General features: G+C 41.8%; 1 protein-coding gene across 1 annotated transcript in view; it reads right to left on the bottom strand.

Moving 5' to 3' along the window:
- Nucleotides 1-12,209: 12,209 nt before the first annotated feature.
- Nucleotides 12,210-22,715, bottom strand: part of SYNPO2 (synaptopodin 2) — a 330,432-nt gene continuing 319,926 nt past the window's right edge. The window contains exon 6 of the mRNA XM_056565740.1: nucleotides 12,210-12,489. Within this exon, the coding sequence (XP_056421715.1) occupies nucleotides 12,447-12,489 (43 nt within the window). The 3' untranslated portion in view covers nucleotides 12,210-12,446. The remainder of the gene's footprint in view (nucleotides 12,490-22,715) is intronic.

Raw genomic sequence — 22,715 nt, 5'->3', positions numbered from 1 at the left:
TGACGTTACCAGGGTGGCCGAGGACCATTGACGCTCCGGGCCTGTTGATATCGGCTCGTCGTGGCAACCCTGTGGCGGTGTGTAACGGGGAAATAATTGGGGGTTAGCGCTAGCTGTTTTTGGGGCTAACGCTAAGCCCTGGCTTAGTAATGGATTCTGTCTATAAGACAGCCTCCATAACTAAGCCTGAAAATTCAATTTAAAAAAAACACAACATATTGGAAAAAAAATTTTATTTAAAAAAACACTCCCCCACAGCCCTCGTTAACCATTTTATTAAAAGAAAAAAAAATCTGGCGTAATCTATCGAATCCGCAGTAATCCTCTGCATACGCGGATCTGAAACGAGAAGAAAAAAAAAACACAAAAAATTGGTTATTACATTTTTGGCTCTGTCCGCTGGGGAGAGCACCCATGATGCAATGTCTACCCAAACAGGGAGCCGCCAATTGGTGCAAAACTACAACTTCCAGCATGCCCAGACAGCCTTTGACTGTCTGGGCATGCTGGGAGTTGTAGTTTAGCAACAGCTGGAGTCTCCCTGTCTGGGTAGACACTGCCAGAAGGGTCTGTTCACATTATACAAAATGGACAATGTGAACAGAGCTTCAGATTAACTAGCCTAGTTCTCTTCTGTAGCTCTGCCCCCTAATGACGTCATCACTAGGGGGCGGAGCTACACGGACCTGCCCGGTACTCGAGGGAAGTAAGCGACTTCGTCTTCTGTATACACTATATACAGCTATCTATAGATAGCTGTATATGGTGTATACCGCCCAAAGGGTTAACCTACACTGTCCAGCAGTGTAAGTTAACTCTTTCCTTGCTGGGCTTGCGCATAGTGCACAGCTCAGCAAGGGGTTAAGTGAGCCATCAATGTGTATACTGTTTACACATTGCAGGCTCACTGTAAGTTCTTGCTGGGCAGTAGATATATATACGATGCATACCTACGGCTCAGCGTCAGCTGTTCTCCCGGCTCTGTAGCCCTGAGAACAGCTGATCTCGACATTCACATAAGGACAATCGCAGCGGGTGTCAGGAGGAGTGACATCCGCTGGGATCTGTCCCTTACTGCAGGTACTAATACTCCCAACATGGAGCACACTCTGCTACATGCTGGGAGCTGTAGTACCTGCATTAATAGACATATCGCAGTTAGTGTAACTTCTGACACCCGCCACTGCGATCTGTCTATTAATGCAGGTACTACAGTTCCCAGCATGGAGCAGAGTGTACTCCATGTTTGGAATAGTAGTACTTGTAGTTCAGGAAAGATCACTGCGGGTATCACTCCTGACGCCCGCTGTGATGCTCCTGTATAATGTATGGATGCGGCGGCCGCTCTCCTATGGTCCCCTTCACGGCCGTATATATATACACATATTCCTATTTCTCACAGAGAGCTGTGATTGGCTGGAACCATCTGGCCAATCACAGCTCTGCGGGAAATGTGAATATGTGTATATATACGTGAGTGCAGGGGACCATAGAAGAGCTGCATTTACAGAGGATCGCAAGGGACCCCGGCGATCTGTCAATTAGTACAGGTAACTACTACTCCCATCATGGAACAGTGTGTTCCATGCTGGGAGTAGTAGTACTACCTAATAAATGTAAAAAAAAAAAGTGAAAAACACGCACACAATACATTTTTATTATTGTCGGCTCACATAAATTGATCCCTGTTTAAAAATTAATAAAAATTTCATAATAAAAAAGATACATTTCGTTAGATACAATTTTTTCCATCACTACTGTATCTTTTTTTATTATTATTTTTTATGGTACCCTACGAAATTTTAATAAAAAATGTATCTCCAAAATTTTTTAGGATCGCTAAAGTCCAAAAAAGAATAAAAAGATTTACCGAATGTACCCGAATACCGAACGTATCCAAAAGAAAATTATAAAAAAAAAGAAAAAAAAACCCTGAATACTGAATGTATCCGAAAAATCAAAAATCCAAAAATATTACCGAACCAAAATTTTTTTCCAAAACGAAAAAACGAAACAAAACGAAAAATTTTCTAGTGCAGAAGTCTACAGGGAATGCTCCCAGGCCATACCAACTGAGGGTTGTGTCTGAGGAACCAACCGACTGTTGACTGGGGGTGTCAGATGTCACTTGTGATGAAGTGGATGACCGTCAATGACAGCAGATGGGTTGCTGTTTGAGACACGACCGCTAGCTGATACCGGGAGCTCAGGCCTCTTGCTGTGACTCCTGCTTCCACTCGCCCCTAGTCTGCTGCGACCTCTGCCTGTGCCTGATAAATTTAGGCCTCTGCCACTCCTCTATGCATATCCTGGCACTTCTCTGCCTTACATACTTAGTGCATATATGAGGGGAGGAGAATATGCTCCACTACGCTTAAAACAGTATTTGTCTAGAACAGCAGCAGGTGTGTATTTTTTGGCTGGCCTTTCACAGTATCTAGGCCCTTAGGACTATAAAAGCAACAAAATGGTACACCACGTAGATGTACGTACGTGGTATGCACTTATGAGGGGAGTACAATACGCTCCACTACGCTTAAAACAGTATTTGTCCATAACAGCAGCAGGTGTGTACTTTTGGCTGGCCTTTCACAGTAACTAGGCCCTTAAGACTTTAACGGTAACAAAATCGTACACCACCTATGTACGTATAGGTTACACTTAAAGGGGTACTCCGCTGCTGAGCATTTGGAACAAACTGTTCCGAACGCTGGAGCCGGAAGTTTGTGATGTCATAGCCCCCCCCATTACGTCACACCCCGCCCCCTTAATGCAAGTCTTTGGGAGGGGGCTATGACGTCACGAGCTCCCGGCGCCAGCTCCAGCGTTCAGAACAGTTTGTTCCAAATTCTGAGCAGCGGAGTACCCCTTTAATAGAGGACAATACACTCTGCTATGCAACCTGTATTAGGCACTAATAGCAGGTGATTATGGCTTTTAGTGCTCTTCTCACCCTAACTGGCTGGCTACTATTAGCTTTTCAATTATTGTACACACCAGTGCTGCAGCACACAGTCACTATGTAATACAACCAAAATTGTACTTTCTCTCTCAATCTCTCTCCCTTCCCTTTCAGTGCTTCTAGGCTAGATTTGGGCTTGAGGTGAATGGCTGCTGTAAAAATGCTTTCCTGTGCCACACACACTGCTCTCTGTCCCTCGCTCTCTTTTTCTGCAATAAAACGCTAAAGTGACTGGCCGCAAGATGACTGCCGATTATTTAGGGCTGTGACATCACAGGGGTGGCTGGCTGCTGATAGGCTGCATGCTGCATGTGATTCAGGGTCATCCTGCCTACCCATCTTCCCAGAGTTCCTTGTTCCATGTACTGACATGTGAAGCCGCCATCTTAAATGCCCTAGAGCCTGAACCGCACTAAATGAAGTTTAATGAAGAGATCCGTGCGATCAAATCACGGCAATAGTTGGATTCGTTGAAAGCTAATTTTTCCTGAAATTCGTAACAAATTCGGATTCGTCAGATTCGATTCGTTCATCTCTAATTGACACCATGCGATTCCATTGGAGGGTGCTGATTGGAGGTCTGACAGAGTGGGGGATTTTGATTGCAGCATTTAGAGAGTAAAATGACTGGCATCAGCGTGATCAATGATGTCGGTGATTAGTGGTGGGTGTCAGTTTCAAATAGCAGCCAGCATCTGCCGTGACACCCCTTCCAAACTGCCGACGTATATATTTGTATGAGCGAGAAGGGGTTAACAACAGGAACAGACATAAAATATTCACATTAAACTTAATAAGGACAAATTGTAGAAAACCACTGATTTCCTATAACAATAGACAACTATTCAACTGCACCTTTCCCAGCTCCCAGTGAATATATTAAGTAAACTAAACTCGGTTAGGTTTTGCCTTTCTGTTCCCTTTCTTGGTATTTCTGGCATTTCTCTGCTGTCTGCTAAACTGTTGACCTTCCTGAATAAAAGTAATGAATATGTATTTTTACACGCCATGGGTGGTTTTGCTTAAAGGTATTTATAAAAGTGAATATGAAGGATCTATTACATGATCTAGTATTATTTTAGAATAAAATCATACTGTAATAATGAGTTCTAGGCCTTAAAGCTAGAGGAGCTCATACAATATGTTTGTGTATATTGTAAAAGCCAATATGTTGACTTTTACATAATTTTTTATTCTCTACCTCCTAGGGAGACATGGCTCATGCAGCTCACTGTTTTTCAGGAAGCGGAATAAGAACATTTACAGAACTACAGACCCGGGTATTGTTCTACCACCATGCCTGGTACAGCACTAGTGTAATCTTAGATTGTCATGTACTACCTTGTTCATAAACATGGACTCGACTGGATTTGTTTTTACTATCAAATCACAAACAGACTTCAATGCCTTTTATAAGGTGTGCTTCCTCCTTGTGTGAGACTGGTAAGCAAATCCACATATTTTAACTATTTCATGCTCATGTTACACCAATGATGAGGTTGATACAGCCCAAATGTAGTATTGGTGGGTGTCAGGATCCGGACTGGTATGCAGAGAGGACACTTGAGGTGGATCCTCTGTGTCAGTGAGGTGATGGCGTGGGCCGTACCAGGGGAACGGAATCTAAGGGGTTACTGGTTTTCACCAGAGCCCGCCGCAAAGCGGGATGGACTTGCAGCGGCAGGTAACCCCCAGGTCGTTCCACCCGATAGCGACTCAACCTTACTGACAGCTGAGACAGGCGCGGTACACAGGGACAAAGCAAGAGCAAGGTCAGACGTGGCAGAAGGTCTGGGCAGGCAGCAATGGTTCGTAGTCAGGGGCAACGGCAAGGGTCTGGGTACACTGGCAATGGAACACACAGAACGCTTTCTCAGGGCACAAGGCAACAAGATCCGGCAAGGACAGGAAGGTGAAGTGGGTTTTTATATGTTTTGAAGGTGTAGGTACTGATTGGGCCAGGCACCAATTAATGGTGCACTGGCCCTTTAAATTTCAGAGAGCCGGCGCGCGCGTGCCCTAGTGAGCGGGGCCGTGCGCGTCGGGACAGAACAGCAGGAGGACAGAGCAGGTGAGGTGATTGGGATGCAACCCGCAAGCGGGCGCATCCCGCTACGTGGATCGCATTCCCGCCGGTGATAACAGTGCAGCGCTCCCGGTCAGCGGGTCTGACCGGGGCGCTGCACGCAGAAGAACGCCGCGAGCGCTCCGGGGAGGAGCAGGGACCCGGAGCGCTCAGCGTAACAGTGGGCAGGAAAGGGGTGCATTTGATGGGGAGGCAAGGGGCAGCATTTTAACTGGGTAAGGTAATGTGAAGGCAGAGCCACAAAGAGGGAGTAGGGGAGGGAACAAAAGGGGCAGAACCACTCAATGTTGTATGACCCTACAAAATTGACCACCAGGCTTCTTATTACAGGTACCAGCATGGAGCGGTTAATTCAGGAGAAAGCTATTCAGCCTGTCTGTATCCCAGACCACTCTGTCCTCCAGAACCCTTTGTAACCCAGACCACTCTGTCCTCTCCAGACCTCTCTGTCCTCCACAACACAGTATCCCAGACCACTCTGTCCTCTTCACACTTCTCAGTACCCTAGACCTTCGTTCCCTCAGACATCTCTGTCCCCCAGACCTCTCTCTCCTCCAGACCACTCTGTACACTAGACCCCTCTGTACTCTGTCCTCCAGACCCCTTTGTTCCACAGAACCCTCTGTCCTCAAAGATTCCTGTCATCCACACCGCTCTTTACCCCAGACCCCTCTGTCCACCAGATCCCTCTGTACCTCAGACCATCTGTCCTCTGTCCTCCATACCCCTCTCTCCCTCACCCCTTCTGTCCCCCAGACTTTTGTCCTCTGTCCTCCCAGACCCCTCTGTCCTCCAGACCACTCTGTACCCTAGACCCCTTTGTACTCTGTCCTCCAGACACTTCGGTATGCCAAACCCCTTTGTACCCCAGAACCCTCTGTCCTAAAAGCTGCCTGTCATCCACACTGCTCTGTACCCCAGACCCCTCTGTCCTCTGTCCACCAGATCCCTCTGTACCTCAGACCATTTGCCCTCTGTCACCAGATCCCTCTGTACCTCAGACCATCTGTCCTCCATCCTCCAGACCCCTCTCTCCCTCACCCCTTCTGTCCCCCAGACTTCTGTCCTCCATACCTCTCTGCACCCCAGACCCCTCTGTGCCCCAGACCCCTCTGTACCTCAGACCACTTTTTTTTTTTTCAAACAGTATTTTACAGTATTATTGTATAATGTTGCCATTAATAGTTATGGCTCATTTTACACAGAAGTTTTTGGTAAATATCAATAGCATTATGTAAATTTAATAAGTTGCATAAAAATATTAGTAGCAACATTACAGACTAATATTAAGTGTGGGGGCATTTATGAAGGACACTCTTTATCTTAAACTATTTAATGTCAGAAACATAGTACAGTAAATTTGAGCAATTCTTCTAAATACAAATTATCTTTTTAATGACAGCCCTAACTGAAACTAAAAAGATTTTTTTTTCAAGCAGTCTTTGAATAAACTTTTGCAGTTTGCTGTGAACCTAATTTTGAGACTTTTATGGTTATGGGACAAACTATGGCGTTTTGTTATGTCCTTTTTACAAAAAAAAAAAAATCCTTTGTTTTTACCTACTGTCACCACTCTTTTGTCTTTCTGAACTATAGAACTGGCTTTAGAAAATTGCTGGTGCCTTGATACATATGAGTTCTTGCTGATGCCAAAAACATAGAGTAGGAGAGTTTTTATATTCTTAGGGTATGTTCATACGCGCGGATTTTCGCAGCGTAGTTAGCTGCGGATCCGCTGGTGAAGGCCCCGTTCTATGCTGGCTTTATATGTGCCTGCTGGTAGCGGCAATACGCTGCTACCAGCAGACACACTGCAGCGATGTGCGCGGCGTACTCGCACATCGCGGCCGCTCTCCCTGCTCTGAGCTAGGCAGAAAGCTCCCGCGATGTGCAAGTATACTGTGACTCACACATCGCAGTGTGTCTGCTGGTAGCGGCGTATAGCCGCTACCAGCAGGCACATATAAAGCCAGCATATAGCTGGCTATTTGTTAAGTGGATAGTTACAAAATGTTGGCAAAAAAAGGGTTTTACATGTATGTTTTGCATATTCTTCTTCCCATTGACCTGTGTACAGCCTAGTACAATTAATTTTCAATGAGCCAGATAAAGACTGAAATGTAGCTAACAATTTAGATCGGGTCTATGGATTGTTGATAGAAGAGAATGATGGATCAGGTTTTCATTAAAGGAGTAGTGTTATGAAAGATAACTTATGATTTTTAGAAGGTGAGGAGGAAAAAACATGTAAGTGTAAAAATAAAAAAAAACCCTAAGGGGTTAACGGAATAGTGAAGTGAAATATAACTTATCCCCTATCCTTTGGATAGGGGATAAGTTATAGATTGTGGGGGGTTCGACCACTGGGACCCCCCGCGATCTACTTTGTAATGACATTAATCATTTCACCACAAAATCTATAGTGAAACAAAAAAAAAATTGTTTGTGGGGCAACATTGAAAAAAAACACAAAACATTTTGTAACTTTTGGGGGCTTCCATTTCTACACAGTGCACATTTTGGTAAAAATTACCTCATCTTTATTCTGTAGGTCCATATGATTAAAATGATAACCAACTTATATACGTTTGGTTTTGTTTTTCTTCTTTTAAAAAATTATAACTTTTTGTGCTAAAATTTGTATGTTTAAAATTGTCCTCTTCCGACCCCTATAACTTTTTTATTTTCCCCTATACAGGGATGTGTGAGGGCTCATTTTTTGCACAGTGATCTTTAGTTTTTATCAGAACAATTTTTGCTTTTATGGGCCTTTTTTATTGCTTTTTATAAATTTTTTAGGGTAACAAAGTGATCAAAAATACAAAATTCTGGACTTTTACATATACGCCATTGATCGTGCTGTATAATTAACATAATATTTTTATAGTTCAGACATTTACGCAGGTGTTGATACCATATATGTTTAGGTTTATTTTTGTTTACATCATTTTTTTATTTTTATGGGAAAAGGGGAGTGATTAAAAGTTTTATTAGGGAAGGGGTTAATTCACATTTATCCCAAAAAAAATTTGACACTACTTTTTTAGCTCTCATAGGGGACTATTACATGCAATCCTTAGATGGCATACACTGAACAATGCTATGCCATAGTATAGCATTGATCAGTGTTGTCAGCTCTCTTTTGCTCCAGCTGGAGCATAGGAGTGCCACTGAGATCAGTGTTTTATATTTTAGACGCCAAGAGAAACTTTGATCATGGCGCCCAAAGAGTTAATTCCGGGCATCACTACAATCGGTGATGCCTGGAATTAGCCATGGGATAGCCACCGAGACCATCCCACTATGAGGCAGGCTCAGCTACTAAGCACACTTTATAGAAGGGGAGTTGGCTCAGCCTGAGACCAGCTAATGAAAATACCATTATACCAGCCAATGAAAAATACCACCCACAGCATGATGCTCTCACCAGCAGACATGATGCTTAAAATTGAAGCTAGAAAGTTAAATATTGGTTTCATCAGATTAGAGAATCTTGTTTCTCCCAGCCTGAGAGTCCTTTTTTGCTAACATGAAGTGGGCTTTCATGTGTCTTTTACTGCCAAGAGGGTTCTTTCTGGCCATTAAGCCCAATTTGTTTGGATGCTACAGTGATGGTTGACCGTCTAAAAGTTTCTCCCAATTGCACACAGGATCTTTGAAGCTCAGCCATGTGACCATTGGATTCTGGTTCATCTCTCTTACCAAGGTATTTCTTCCCCGATTGCTTAGTTTGTTTGGACAGCCAGCTATAGGAAGAGTCCTGGTCATTCCAACCTTCTCCTATTAAGGAATTATGAAGACCACTTTGTTCTTGGGAATTGTTGTACCACTCCCCAGATCTTTCCCTCCACTCAGTCCTGTCTCTTAGCTCTACAGGCGGTTCTTTCTACCTCATGGCTTGTTTTTTACTCTGATATACAAAGTCAGCTGTGAGGCCTGATATAGACAGTCAACTGATTTTACCACAGGTGACTCTGATCAAGGTGTAGAAACATCTCAAAGAAAATCAAGAAAATGGGAGGCCTCCAGAGCTAGATTTTAAGTCATAACAAAGGATCTGGATACTTATGTTCATGTGGAATTACATTTTTCATTTTTTACATTTAAAAGATATCTAAAATTCTATTTTTAGATTCTCATTATGGGGTACTGAATGCAGAATGATCGGAGAAAATAGTTTTTTATTTTAGCATAAGGCCACAACATAACAAACTGGTGAAAAAATGAAAGGTCTGAAAACTTTCTGAATGCATTGTAACTGAAATGCAGAACTTACTGTATCAGTTCTTAAAAAAAAACTGATGACTTGCAGTTCTCTGTGTCTGTTGTGTTTGTGGCCTAATTTAAAGCAAAGATTTCCAAACTGTGTGTCATGACATGCAGTCCATTCTTGGATTACATTTGATTGGTAATTGTCAAAGTCAGTCAATTTCTTGCACTTGTCAATTCTTCCAACAAATCAGTTTAAGGAACTGTTTACTGTTCTAGTATACGACACCTCTAAACAAATGCCACTGTCATAAAATATTCAGTTTTATTCACTATACCATGTTACGGATGATCATTGTATACTTGTAGTGTCTCAGAGCGGGACCACCTTGTGCTGCTTCCAACTCTATTCGGGTGCCTGTTGCTCCTAAGGTTCCTGGCTCTAACTCAGGTCTTTACCTATTTTAACATGCCTTTATTTATTCTATCACATTCTGCAGTGCAGTGAGTGACCACATTTCTCTGCAAAAGCTGGTAAGAAGTTACGCATCATCCTTCAGCCTAAGGCAGTCCTTTCTCCACCGTAGTCCCCTGGAACAGGGGGAGGCCTAAAGTGGGTTGCATTCTGGCCTCGGCCAAAGACCAAGCAATATCTTTAGCCTACAGCTCCCTCACGCCTTCAGTGGCAGACTGCCTCCAAGCTTGCTGCCTTTACACCTTTAGTGAGGGTATGCCTCTACCCACCAGAACCAGCTCCAGACACAGTTCTACTGGCCATTCATGCTTCTGAGATAGAACCATAACTCAAGTGGCGCTTTAGGGTAAGAGCCCTCTTGCAACTGGATGAAGGTACAGGAATCCTCCGGGCTGTATCTGTTACTGCGACGGACTAGCTCTGCAAGTAACCACCGACTGGCCCTGTGAAGATCCCGGCAGTAAGCCCTTTTATCGGAGCCCACCAGCTAATGTCCTAGCCACCTGTCTGCAGCTTTGTAAATCCTGAGACAAGCCACAAGGACGAGCCGGGTTCTCCTAGAGCTCACGCATGCATAGTAATCCTGAGTTGTGTAAACCTCTGAGCCCGATCGTGTATCAAAGGGGAAGCTAGCTGCCCAAAGTCTGGTACAAGTCAAATTGGTCACAAGTCCAGTTAGTACAAAGACTGTCTTCAGTTAAGTCAGTCAAGAGTTAAGCCTGTCTCAAGTTAGTCTTAAAGTTACCAAGAAGTACTACAGGCAGGGCTCAAGTCCTGCAGGAATGCATGGGAACTGAGTTCCTGCACTTTTTCACAGCAGGAACACCATTCCCATTTGCAGGACCAGCCCTTGAGTGGAAATCTTGGGTGAATTCCCACACTTTTTCCCAGGACTTGACACCTGACTACAGGTAACATAATTCCAAGACTGCGACAGTGGCATCTCACCAGCTAAGTCTGTACTAGTTTAAACCAAGTGTCTGATATTTCTGTCTACATCACTGGTACTGTATCCTGTATTCTGGACCTGCAACAACAGTAAAGTTAAAAGCTGTTTTCCAACATCTAAGCTTTTGAGGTAATTTATTCTCCCAGGGCTTTGGCCTAATGGTAACTGAGACACTACAACAAGCATGTCAAACTCAAAGGCTAACATGGACCAAAAAAACAAGGTTTAAGTTTATGTGGGCCGCATCCAAAAAATGACGTAGTAGCGCCGTCCCTTGAATTCTGGGAGCGTGATGTCATGTGAGCGAACGTCAATACGAGGCCCCCACATTAGGTGCAGTATAGTTCCCCCACATTAGGTGCACTATAGTTCCCCCACATTAGGTGCACTATAGTTCCCCCACATTAGGTTGGCAGTATAGTTCCTCCACATTAGGTTGGGGGTATAGTTCCCCCACATTAGGTTGGGGGTATAGTTTCCCCACATTAGGTTGGCAGTATAGTTTCCCCACATTTGGTTGGCAGTATAGTTTATAGTTCCCCCACATTAGGTTGGCAGTATAGTTCCCCCACATTAGGTTGGCAGTATAGTTCCCCCACATTAGGGGCAGTATAATTCCCCACATTAAGTGCAGTATAGTTCCCCACATTAGGTGCAGTATGTTCCCCCACAGACATACAGCCTCCAGTCATATACAGTGTATGGCTGAAGGCTGTCTGCCTGTGTACTGCCCCACTTCAGTGCTCTGAACACCACTCCTCCGGTCCGGCCATAACAGTAAGTCCCGGGATCGGAAGAGAGGTGGTCTGAGCACCGAAGCTGACGTGCCGCTGGTCACTTACCATGCTGGCCAGCGCGCATCTTCCACCTCCATGTTCCGCTCCTCCACGCCTCTGTTGCTATGGGTGCACGCGCGGGACGTTAGTGACGTCCCGGCATGCGCTATCTCCCGGCGGGGCCATTGAGAGTTGATAGGGGTATCCCTGTGTCCCAAAAACATTTTTCGGGACACAGGGATATCCTAAATAGTGATGGGGGGATCCGCCACTGCAGGGCAAGCACTGGCTCTGCTCGGGCCGCAAAGATATTCATTGTGGGCCGCATGTTTGACACCCACGCACTACAACCACCATCATCACAATACACCTAAACTACTACCATGCTCCTGGCATGAAAAACTGAAAACCAGCCAGCCTAGTAATTCCAGTAGTTAGGGAGGCTGGCACTGTAGGTGGTGGTGCTCGTGGATAAAATAGAATTGTGTATGTTGACAGAATCCCGGCACTCAAGTTATCTTCAATGCAAGTTTTACTTTTCATTGCAACATAGCAAACAGGTATAAACACAGCACAATGGCCTTTTCGCGGTTGCTGCCTTTATACCTGTCTGCTATTTTGAAATAAAAAGACAAACTTGCATTGAAGATAACTTGTGCGCCGGGATTCAGTCAACACACAATAATATCCCCAGTATACTTATTTTCAACCACATATTTATTCTCTGTGAAGGATGTTCTTGGGTTTATAACAGTAACAGTAATGGCTGAGCTACTGTATATTGGTGTATATTGCTTGAATGCTATAACGCCATGTAATGTAATACCAAGCATACATCCAGTGCTGACATCATCTTCTAAATTATGGCGTAGCATTGTGCAGGTAGTTGCGTGCTTTCTGTTGCCCATGTTTCACTGCTCTGAGTGGACATGTTTACAACAGCAGCATACGGGCATTTCCTTCTGCTACACTTGTGACAATATATGCTGCTATTTGACCTTGTCTTCTGATAATCTCCTGAATTCAGTGCATCTAAAGCAAAATTGTACAGAGAAAGAGATTAAGCGATTATGTAAAAGCCAACATATCAAAACATGAATTCATCTTCTGTTTGTGCTCAGAAGTAACATTTATTGAATCCTGTTTATTGAGTTTTCCAAGTGTTTTTATTGTGGACAATCAATGCATGAAAATAAACAATGTCCAAAAAATTAAGATACAGTCAAATAAGCCAAGGATAATATCAAGATGCACAAGTGATTTACAATCGATCAATGGTCCCCAAGTGCTATGTTCCTTTCTTAGCAATGCATATTTAAAAAAAATATATACATACAGTATGCTGTCTGCAATGATCAGCTCAAAGAATAACATCATACAGGTGCAGGAGGCAGTATATTGCTTTATGTACCCACTGGAAACATTCTGTGCCTTCTGTATGTTTGTCTTTATTATTGCATTCATTACAATTAATTGGAAGTAAAAGTACACTTACATTTAAATCAGAGGCAAACAAGTAAAGAACATTACCAGGCACAGCAGGGCTCAGAGTATTAGTAGTTGGAAACCAGCAACAATTTTTAATGGACTACAGGATAGGTTGGCTTGAGGATAACTATCCGGGGTGTCCAAACATCGACACAGTTCATCATAGTAGTAGAAAAAATGGATGGGGCACTCACCTGAATTGTATCCAAAGTTTATTTTATTTTCTGTCAACCAATAGACATAAGAGCATAGCAGGGACACAAAATGAAGGAGCGGGAAGCGTGGATAGGCGACAGCTGTTTTGTACCAAACAGGTACTTATTTTGGCCGTGAGGATATGAAATAAAAAAAACTTTGGAAACAATTCCTGTGAGTGTTCCATCCATTTTTTTCTACTTTTGGATGTGTGAACATTTAGATTTACTAAGACAGTGATATTTCTGTCTTATACAGCAATTTTACAGGGAGGTACTTTGACTAAAATACTAGCTTATTCCATTGTGGGTCATTGCCCAATATTTGATGAAATTACTCCTGCCAGGAGAGAGGCAAACTTAGAACAAGTTCACTAAAAGTTCAGTTCCTCCATACATTTAGGGCCCGTTCACACTAAAAAAAATCCGCCAGAAATTTCCACAAGGATATTCCAGATGGATTCCAAACAAACAAAAATCTTGCACATTTTATAATGCCATACACCCTGCATAGTGAGGGGCAGTATTACAAATACTAACTACATTAATGCCACCTGGTATGGCAGCTTGTAACGATTTTTCATTAGAGACACGCAATTGGCTAATAACAATATATAAGGGAATGTATCATAACTATTGTCAGAAATATTGTCTAGGGCTTATGTATGGAAAAACCTATGGACTACGCAGTTTGTTGATGTTTATGGGGACCACAGTCACATGGGAGCAGTGTATATTTACATCCATACATACAATTTTTCCTATAGCTTCATGCCATAAGTATTCAGAAACTTTTCAAAAATTCACCTGTTTCTTCAAAAGTTTTTCAATGCAAATACTGCAAATAAAAGGTTATAGTACTGACTATGTGTGCATTTGGGGATCATTGATCATAGCAATGAATATACATAAATGTAGAAATACAAAACATGCCTCTATAAAAACCAAATCTATTGCACAAATATGTAGCTTAAGGCTTAAAGAAGATAACACCATAATAAAAAGCATTGAACAATATAACACAAAACTTAGGTGACAACCACAGATATGCTGAGAGAGTATAAAAGGTAAATTCATTTTGTATTGCCAGAGATTGATGAGTTTGTTTCATAAGATTCCATTTTAACCTATAGACAACCCCTCTACCATAGTATATTCATCTGCTTGACTGATGTGTAATACCACATTAAAGGGGTAGTCCAGTGGTAAAAAACGAATCCCCTATCCTAAGGCTAGGAGATGAGTTTCAGATCGCAGGGTGGTCCGACCGCTGGGTCCCCCCGCAATCTCTCTGTATGGGGCCCGGCTGGCCAGATAGCGCGTGTTGACCACTGCACGAAGCGGCGGCTGACACGCCCCTCAATACATCACTATGGCAGAGCCGGAAATTGCCAAAGGAAGCGCTCCGACTCTGCCACAGAGGTGTATTGAGGGGCGCATCAGCTGCCGCTTCGTGCGATAGTCAACACGCCCCTTCCCGCTGGCTGCCGGGGCCCCATACAGGAGATCGTGTCCCCCCCCCCCCCCGCAATCTGAAACTTATCCCCTATCCTTAGTATAGGAGATATGTTTTTCACCACTGGATATCTCCTTCAAGGTCTTCCGTTTCATTTTAGGTGCAAAATGTTGTCATTTTATAATATATCTTTATGGGGGAGCTCTGTTTTTAAGACTTTATAAATCAACGAACTATGTCTGAATGCCACCACTATGGGGTGCTATTTGTATATGGATTCATACAGATGGTATTAAATGGGAGCTGTATATATATATATATATATATATATATATATATATATATATATATATATATATATGTCCATAGTAGCCACTGCATGTTGAACAACAGAATCAAGGCAACAATGGAAAGCAGCAGTGTAAAATGCAAAAAAAAACACACAAGCGCTCCAATGTGATGGATTGTTGGCAAAGTGGTGCCTCAGAGAGCAGAGTGTAATTCACCAGAGGGTGTTGTGCACTCATGGGCAACTTTGATAACCCTCTCCCCCTCATTAATATGTTTAAAAAAAAACAGCCACAGTTAATCACGATGGTGGTGATAGCGTTGTCCCAATCGGCTGCCTCTATTCCCATGCTCACACCAACATGGGCAGTTCAAATACAAGAGAAATGAGCACAAAAGTTTTCCTTCTGTTATCCCACCATGAGTAAGTCTCTATTTAGGATAAGAGGCCAAAGAATTTTAAAGAGGCACTCCATAAAAATTAAAACAACTGAGGCAAGAAAGTTAAACAAATTTGTTATTACAGAATCTACTTCTGTTTATAAAAAAACAAAAACAAAAAAACAAAACAAAAAAAAAGGAACCTTCCTTTACTTATCATCTGCTGTATGCCCTGGAGAAAGTTGTGCAGTCCTTTCCAGTCAGACACAGGGTACTCTACTGCCACCTATGTCCATGTCAGGAATTGTTCAGAGTAGAAGAGGTTAGACTTGTGAACGACCAAAATTTTAGTTTTTTTTTTTTTTTTTCGGATAACACTTTTTTAGATTCTGTTAAACCTTCGGGATACAGTAATTCGTTTTATTCTGACGCATTATTCGGACGCATTCGTATATATTTTTTCGGTTCTATTCGGAAACTGTTCGGCTGTCGGATGCATTCGTTATTTCTGATCTATTCATTATATATATCATTCGTTTCACTTTCGTTTTCGGACAATTTCGTTATTCGTTTTAATGCTTCTTTCTAACGCTTCTTTCTAACGCAGGCCTTGCTGATAAAAAATAGCAGGTGTTACCTTGCTTGTTTTGCAGTTGTCTCTGTGCCAGAAGCCAAGTTTTCCTCAGGTAAACTGTCCATTTCTGCAAATCCAGTGACTCCACACTCCAGTAACACCAGGCAAACTATCACAGGACTACCCCACAACTAATTTTACAGCCTCACTCTCTGTGATACAGTAGGGATTGACTGGAATAAGCTAATTGGCTAAAAGGTATCATGTGACAATGAACTCTGATCATGTGACCTCCCAAGAACCAATTGAAATAATCGAATTAATTATTTACTTTCGTTTTACGGTTAACGAATGCATTCGTTATCTTACGAATGCATTCGTTACTTTACGAATGTATTCGTTAATCTGAAGTTCGTATTACCGTGGTTATTCGGAAATGTTCCAAATATGTTTTAGTGCGTTCGGATCAATCCGAACGCCTGAAAATGTAAAAATTCGTATAAATTAGCATTTGTGCCGAAACGAATTGCACATGTCTAGAAGAGGTTTAGTTTAAGGGTTCGACAGTTCATGACTGGGGCAGAGGTGGTAGAAGGGAGGCACTGCATAAGACCGGAAAGACTACATGACAACAGCAGGATACAGCAAATGATAAGTACTGGAAGGCTTGAGTTTTTTTTTTCTTAAAGTAATTTACAAATCTGTATAATTTTCTGGCATCAGTTCATTTGAATTACTATGGAGAACCCCTTCGTAGGTTAAAGGGGTACTCCGGTGCGTGTTCGCTCCGGGTCTGATTACCGGCGACTACAGGGCAGGCGGCGTGTGACATCACGCCCCTGTGTGATGTCACGCCCCGCCCCTCAATGCAAGCCTATGGGAGAGGGCGTGATAGCTGTCTAAGCACCGGAGAACCCCTTTAAAGGTTGCTTCAGGACCTACTAACAGAGTAAAATGGCTGAAGCATGGAGAGTGCACAAACATGATCATTTATTCAGTGTCAGTACGAGAGTGAGATTCATAGAATAACTTTACTCACACACCACCATTTAGCTTGGTCTATGGGATTGTCAAGGACTAAGCTAACAAACTGAGCCCAATTATGGACATTTATCAACGGTTTAGTCAGGTTTTCTTTACTATAATTGTCACATGTGCGCCTACGTGATTTTCCGTGCGACATTTTGACTGGAAAGCGAGGAAAGCAAGTTTTCCAAAAATTAACTACGTAGTAATAATTTTAAAATGGACTACGGGTAGTCAGGTATTTATTAACTGCGACAGTCGCAACTGCGCAAAAAGAAGTCGCAACAGGGTTAAAAATTGACTAAATTTACTCCAGCTCAAACATGGAGCAGAAAAAGCTACTACCAAAGTAAAAAAGGAAAAATTGCTTACGTGAAAGAAAATTATCAACAGGCTGAAAGCAGTTGATAAATAAGTCACACATAAGCAAAGAAAAGTAAGGAAAAAATTACTAAAAAAAAGAATACATAAGCAAACATTGATAAATGTCCCTCATTGTTATTATATAACTGTTGGTGATAAGAAATAAAAAGAAAGGTGTGGTTTAAATATCGGTGTAATAACACATGCACATATACAGTATTTTTACAATCTACATCATCCACAGAATAAATACGGGAAGCATTTCTTTGAAGTTGGTAGTGGTCAACCCTTTTAACCTATCAACTCCTATAAGCTTTTTAGTACTAAGCACTTAAGTTCTGAAGTCAGAGTATTGACTTATTCTTCATAAAACATTTCATAAATGTCTCAAGTTTTGAAGCCCACTGACATTCAGTGGACTCTCAAGCTACATATTAGCTCTGTTAAGTATTGCCTTATATCGACTATTCCTATAAGGTCATGTTCACATGGCGGATAGCCCACATGAATATTCCGCTGCAGCAGAGTCTTATTGATTTTAATGGAATTCTGCTGCACTGTGCACACAGCAGATGTTTCTGCTGCGGAAATCCTTTATTTCTGCGTCCGCAGAAAGAATAGACTTGTCTATTCTTTATGCATATTCTGCTCGGCCATGCGTTGCCGACTATAAGATGGCACATTTCCGAGCGGTCCTAGCGTCCACCATATTACTCAGGTGTGCAGAATGTCCACCGGTGCCTTCTGCACATTTTCAGCCCTGTAAACCCGGCCTAAGGCTAGGGAGTTCCTAGCACTGAAAGTGGGATTTTAAGCTATGGAAGCCATTGTGTAGATGCCTTTTTTCCTTGCAGGCTGAAAGCCATAGAAGATAATGGCCTATGACTATGGTTTTCTAGTTCAGTGTTTCCAAACAAGTGTGCTTTCAGTTGTTGCAAAGATACAACTCCCAGCATGCTTGGACTCGTAGTTTTGCAAGAGCTGAAGGCACACCTGTTTGGGAAACACTGGTCTAGTGAAAAGAGTGGCTTTGAAGTGGCATAAATCTAACACCTATATTCAGTCATGGCTGTAAATGTTGGCACCCCTGAAGTTTTTCAAGAAAATTAAGTATTTCTCACAGAAAAGGTTGGCAGTGACACATGTTTTGCTATACACATGTTTATTCCCTTTGTGTATATTTGAACTAAACCAAAAAAAAGAGGGGGGGGGGGGGGGTAAAAAAGCTAATTGGACGTAATGTAACACCAAACTCCAAAAATGTGCTGGACAAAATCATTGGCACCCTTGACTTAAAATTTGGTTGCACACCCTTTGGAAAAAATAACTAAAATCAGTTGCTACCTATAACCATCAATAAGCTTCTTACACCTCTCAGCCGGAACATTAGACCACTCTTCCTTTGCAAACTGCTCCAGGTCTCTCTTATTGGAAGGGCGCCTTTTCAAACAGCAATTTTAAGATCTCTCCACAGGAGTTCAATGGGATTTAGATCTCGACTCATTGCTGGACACTTCAGAACTCTCCAGCGCTTTGTTGCCATCCATTTCTGGGGGCTTTTTGACGTATGTTTGGGGTCATTGTCCTGTTGGATGACCCAAGATCTCTCATGCAAACCCAGCTTTCTGACACTGGGCTGTACAGTGCAACCCAAAAACCTTTGGTAATCCTCAGATTTCATGATGCCTTTCACACATTAAAGGCACCCAGTGCCAGAGGCAGCAAAACAACCCAAAAACAACCCCAAAACATCATTGAACCTCCACCATATTTCACTGTAGGTACTGTGTTATTTTCTTTGTAGGCCTCATTCTGTTTTCATAAATAGTAATAAGCTCTATCTTGGTCTCATCTGTCCACAAGACGTCTTCATAGAAGGATTTTTGCTTACTCAAGTTCATTCTGGCAAAATGTAGTCTTGCTTTTTTATGTCTCTGTGTCAGCATTGGGTCCTCCTAGGTCTCCTGGCATAGTGTTTAATTTAATTTAAATATTGATGGATAGTTTAAGTTGATACTGATGCTCCCTGAGCCTGCAGAACAGCTTGAATATCTTTGGAACTTGTTTGGGGCTGCTTATCCCCCATCTGGACTATCCTGCGTTGACACCTTTTATCAATCTTTTCTCTTCCGTCCTCGCCCAGGGAGATTAGCTACAGTGCCATGGGTTGCAAACTTCTTGATAATGTTGCGCACTGTGGAGCATCACATGCTTGAAACAATCTTATTTATCCACAATTTTGAAAGGGTGCCAATCATTTTGTCCAGCCCATTTTTGGAGTTTGGTGACATTATGTCCAATTTTGCTTTTTTTCCTCCATTTTTTGGTTTAGTTCAAATACACACAAAGGGAATAAACAAGTGTATAGCAAAACATGTGTTACCGCAATCCTTTTCTGTGAGAAATACTTAATTTTCTAGAAAAATTTCAGGGGTGCCAACATTTACATGACTGTGTATATCAACGATTCTCATCATGATTTCATCATGCCAGATCCACTGACAAACTCATAGCTAACAATTGTTCTACATATGTTATTATGCCTGTGTAATAATAATAATTACTGGTGGATATGTATGACATATTCTCGAGTACATCACATAGCATGAAAAGAAAACTAATCTTTACCTATCACTTTCGTGAAAGCATAGTCATAGCCAAGCTGTACTCCGTGTTATGCTAAAAAACGAAAGAAAAACCATCGCTGACAGCAGCGAATGTAAAGGTTACCTTATTGTTGAAGACTAATTCGAAACTCTATTCGTGTGTTGCCATGGAATCCGTGCACAGTATTTGCAGCATGGAACACAGTATAAGACATTGCCGTGTATAAGAGAATTATATACACATTCTATACACAGCATAAGAATGTTAACAATTGTATAAGGCTTTCTACGCATGGTAAATCTTAAACAAAAAAAATATACCAGATATACAAAAAATTTACAAAGCAGTAAACAAACCAGATACTAAGCCCACGCTATTTAGATGCCCAGCCACTACTGGTATAGTAAAAGGGCAAAAGTGTCACATTGAATATTGACTCCAGTGCCATGGTTATATGATTGTGAAAGCTAGGTTAAACTCGTCCAGACATAGCTTATAGGCAAAAGTGGCGCTGTATGTGAAAGTAAGCAGACGTGTTTCTGTGCACTTCTATGGTAAATAAAAATACCTAAAGACATAGTGGAAATCCTGCATTTTTCATCAGAAACTCTACAACAGATTACAGTACCAGTCTTGTGGGTGAGATATGAACAAATGTTGGCAGTATTCAGGGCTCAAGTCCTGCAGGAACACGTGGGAACTGAGTTCCTGCACAGCAGGGACGCTGAGGGAGATTTATCAAAACCTGTCCAGAGGAAAAGTGGTTGAGTTGCCCATAGCAACCAATCAGATCGCTTCTTTCATTTTTAATAAGGCCTCTGCTAAACGAAAGAAGCGATCTGTTTGGTTGCTATGGGCAACTCAGCCACTTTTCCTCTGGGCAGGTTTTGATAAATCTCTCTTATTGTTCCCATTAGCAGGAGTCCTGCAGGACCATCCCTTGAGTGGAAATTTTGGGTTTCCACACTATTTTTCAGGACTTCAGGACTTGGCCCCTGGAGTTATTCCATATAGAGATTGATCCCATAGCATCAATATAAATTTCAGCCTTTACTGTGGCATCGATGCTAAAAAGTCCCTAAAAACATTTTAGTTCTGTGCTACACTTGGGGTCAGCACCTAAACGGAATTATTTCTGTGCTTAGCTAGTACTCGCATACAGGGGTTCCCTAATAGTCCCCGGCTCCACAGACCATGTCACATTACAGTAAGAGCCTTCAATCTCTTCCATCGCCCCGTTTTCACACAATTTGTTGACTGTGGTTCAGTGAGAATCCGGTATAATAGCAATTTGATTCACACAGTTCATCTTGTTTAATGATCATAATTATTGCGAGGACTGAGCAATGGATTCACAGCATGGGGAGAAGAAATGATGATTGCCTCATGTACCGAAAGCTCTCAAAAAAGTGTAGAACAAATCCAGAACATTATTTGACTTTTATGATTAAAATGCTCTTTATATAGGAAGTGAATGAGCAGTGTGGTGTGTGACAATATGACATCCACTGTGCTCCAAGTACATAATTGTAGCCATGCTTGTACAGGTTTAAAGCATTTCTCTTCTGCCTACACAATGACTCCCCCATTCCACCCTCACACTACTCAGTATATAACTTGCAATTTTTCTTTTTCTTTTCTCCTTGTCTTATTTTCATCAAATTGCACAATTTCCTCTGCTTCTTGTTACCTAATTGAGAGACTCTATGAGGCTTGTGTAGCGTAGTGCTGTAGCGCCTCCTGTACAGTAGGTGCACAAACTCCAATGGTGGTCATCCACAAAGTCACGGACATCCTCATAAGATACAGACTGACTGCTTACACTATTCATACAGTACGCACTGACCTAAGATTGGGTTTTTATTTTCAGAAATCAAGTATTCAACTGCAAAACAACTAAAGGCACTAACCTTTATTTTGTTGTTGGATAAAACAAAAAGTGTTGCCCAGCATGCACATAGTACTTTATACACAAGAAGCGCACACTGACAGATTTTCTATTGACTCATTGAAGGTTTAGCTACAGAATATCTACAATGCTTTCACCGTGGATTTTGTATGTTTATATAGTTTTTTATGAGCCAAGTTCTTTCTGATGACCTCTATATATATTTCTAAAAGACAAAAAGCACCATTTAAATAAATATTGCAGAGAATATTTTGGAACAGAATAGCGCGTGTACAATGAAGTCTAAACCATCTTTTGCTGACATTGAACTGGTGGCCATAACAACTATCTACAAATGCCAAAGTGTTTATTGGGTAAAACACTGGTAAAACGATGATCCATTGTGGAGTATATTTACTAGATTTTGCCTATTTCAGCAAAAGTAGAATGCCTGTCTCCTAAATGCCGTAACTATAATATTATTATTCAGTGAACCTCTTAGACACAACAACCCAAAATGTTGGAGCACAAAAAGTGGTCTTCTAGGGGGTTGGTTGTTTCCAAAAGATGCATAATAAATGTGGAACTGAAAATATGCCACAAAAAAATCTTGTCTGTGTAAGGAAGTGTTCTTCTCAAAAAGGTGGCCTTTGACTGTAATAATCAATCTATGTATGCCAAATATTCCTTTCTTTTCCTAAGGCAGGATTCACATACTATTTTAATATCTCACTCTACTCTCACTTTCTCATTTTGTCTTCTAAATCACATGCATTCAATAATTATTCTTCCATTTTTCTTTTTTTTTCTTATATGCCCTTATGCTGTCCATCACATAAACCTGTTCTCATTGCGGTTGCAGTATGGGAAAGTGTTGTTCTTAGTGCTGGATTTAACTAAACTGAGATGGTGGGTAGATCGAGAAGCTGGGCAATCGGGCAGTGCTCATGGGCTTAACACCTGTGTATGGTATGCCTTTATGTAGACAATGGA

This window comes from Hyla sarda, chromosome 1, assembly GCF_029499605.1.
Source record: "Hyla sarda isolate aHylSar1 chromosome 1, aHylSar1.hap1, whole genome shotgun sequence".
NCBI classification, from domain to species: domain Eukaryota; kingdom Metazoa; phylum Chordata; class Amphibia; order Anura; family Hylidae; genus Hyla; species Hyla sarda.
Note: the sequence above shows the minus strand (reverse complement) of the source record. Positions and strands in the feature narration are given on the sequence as shown.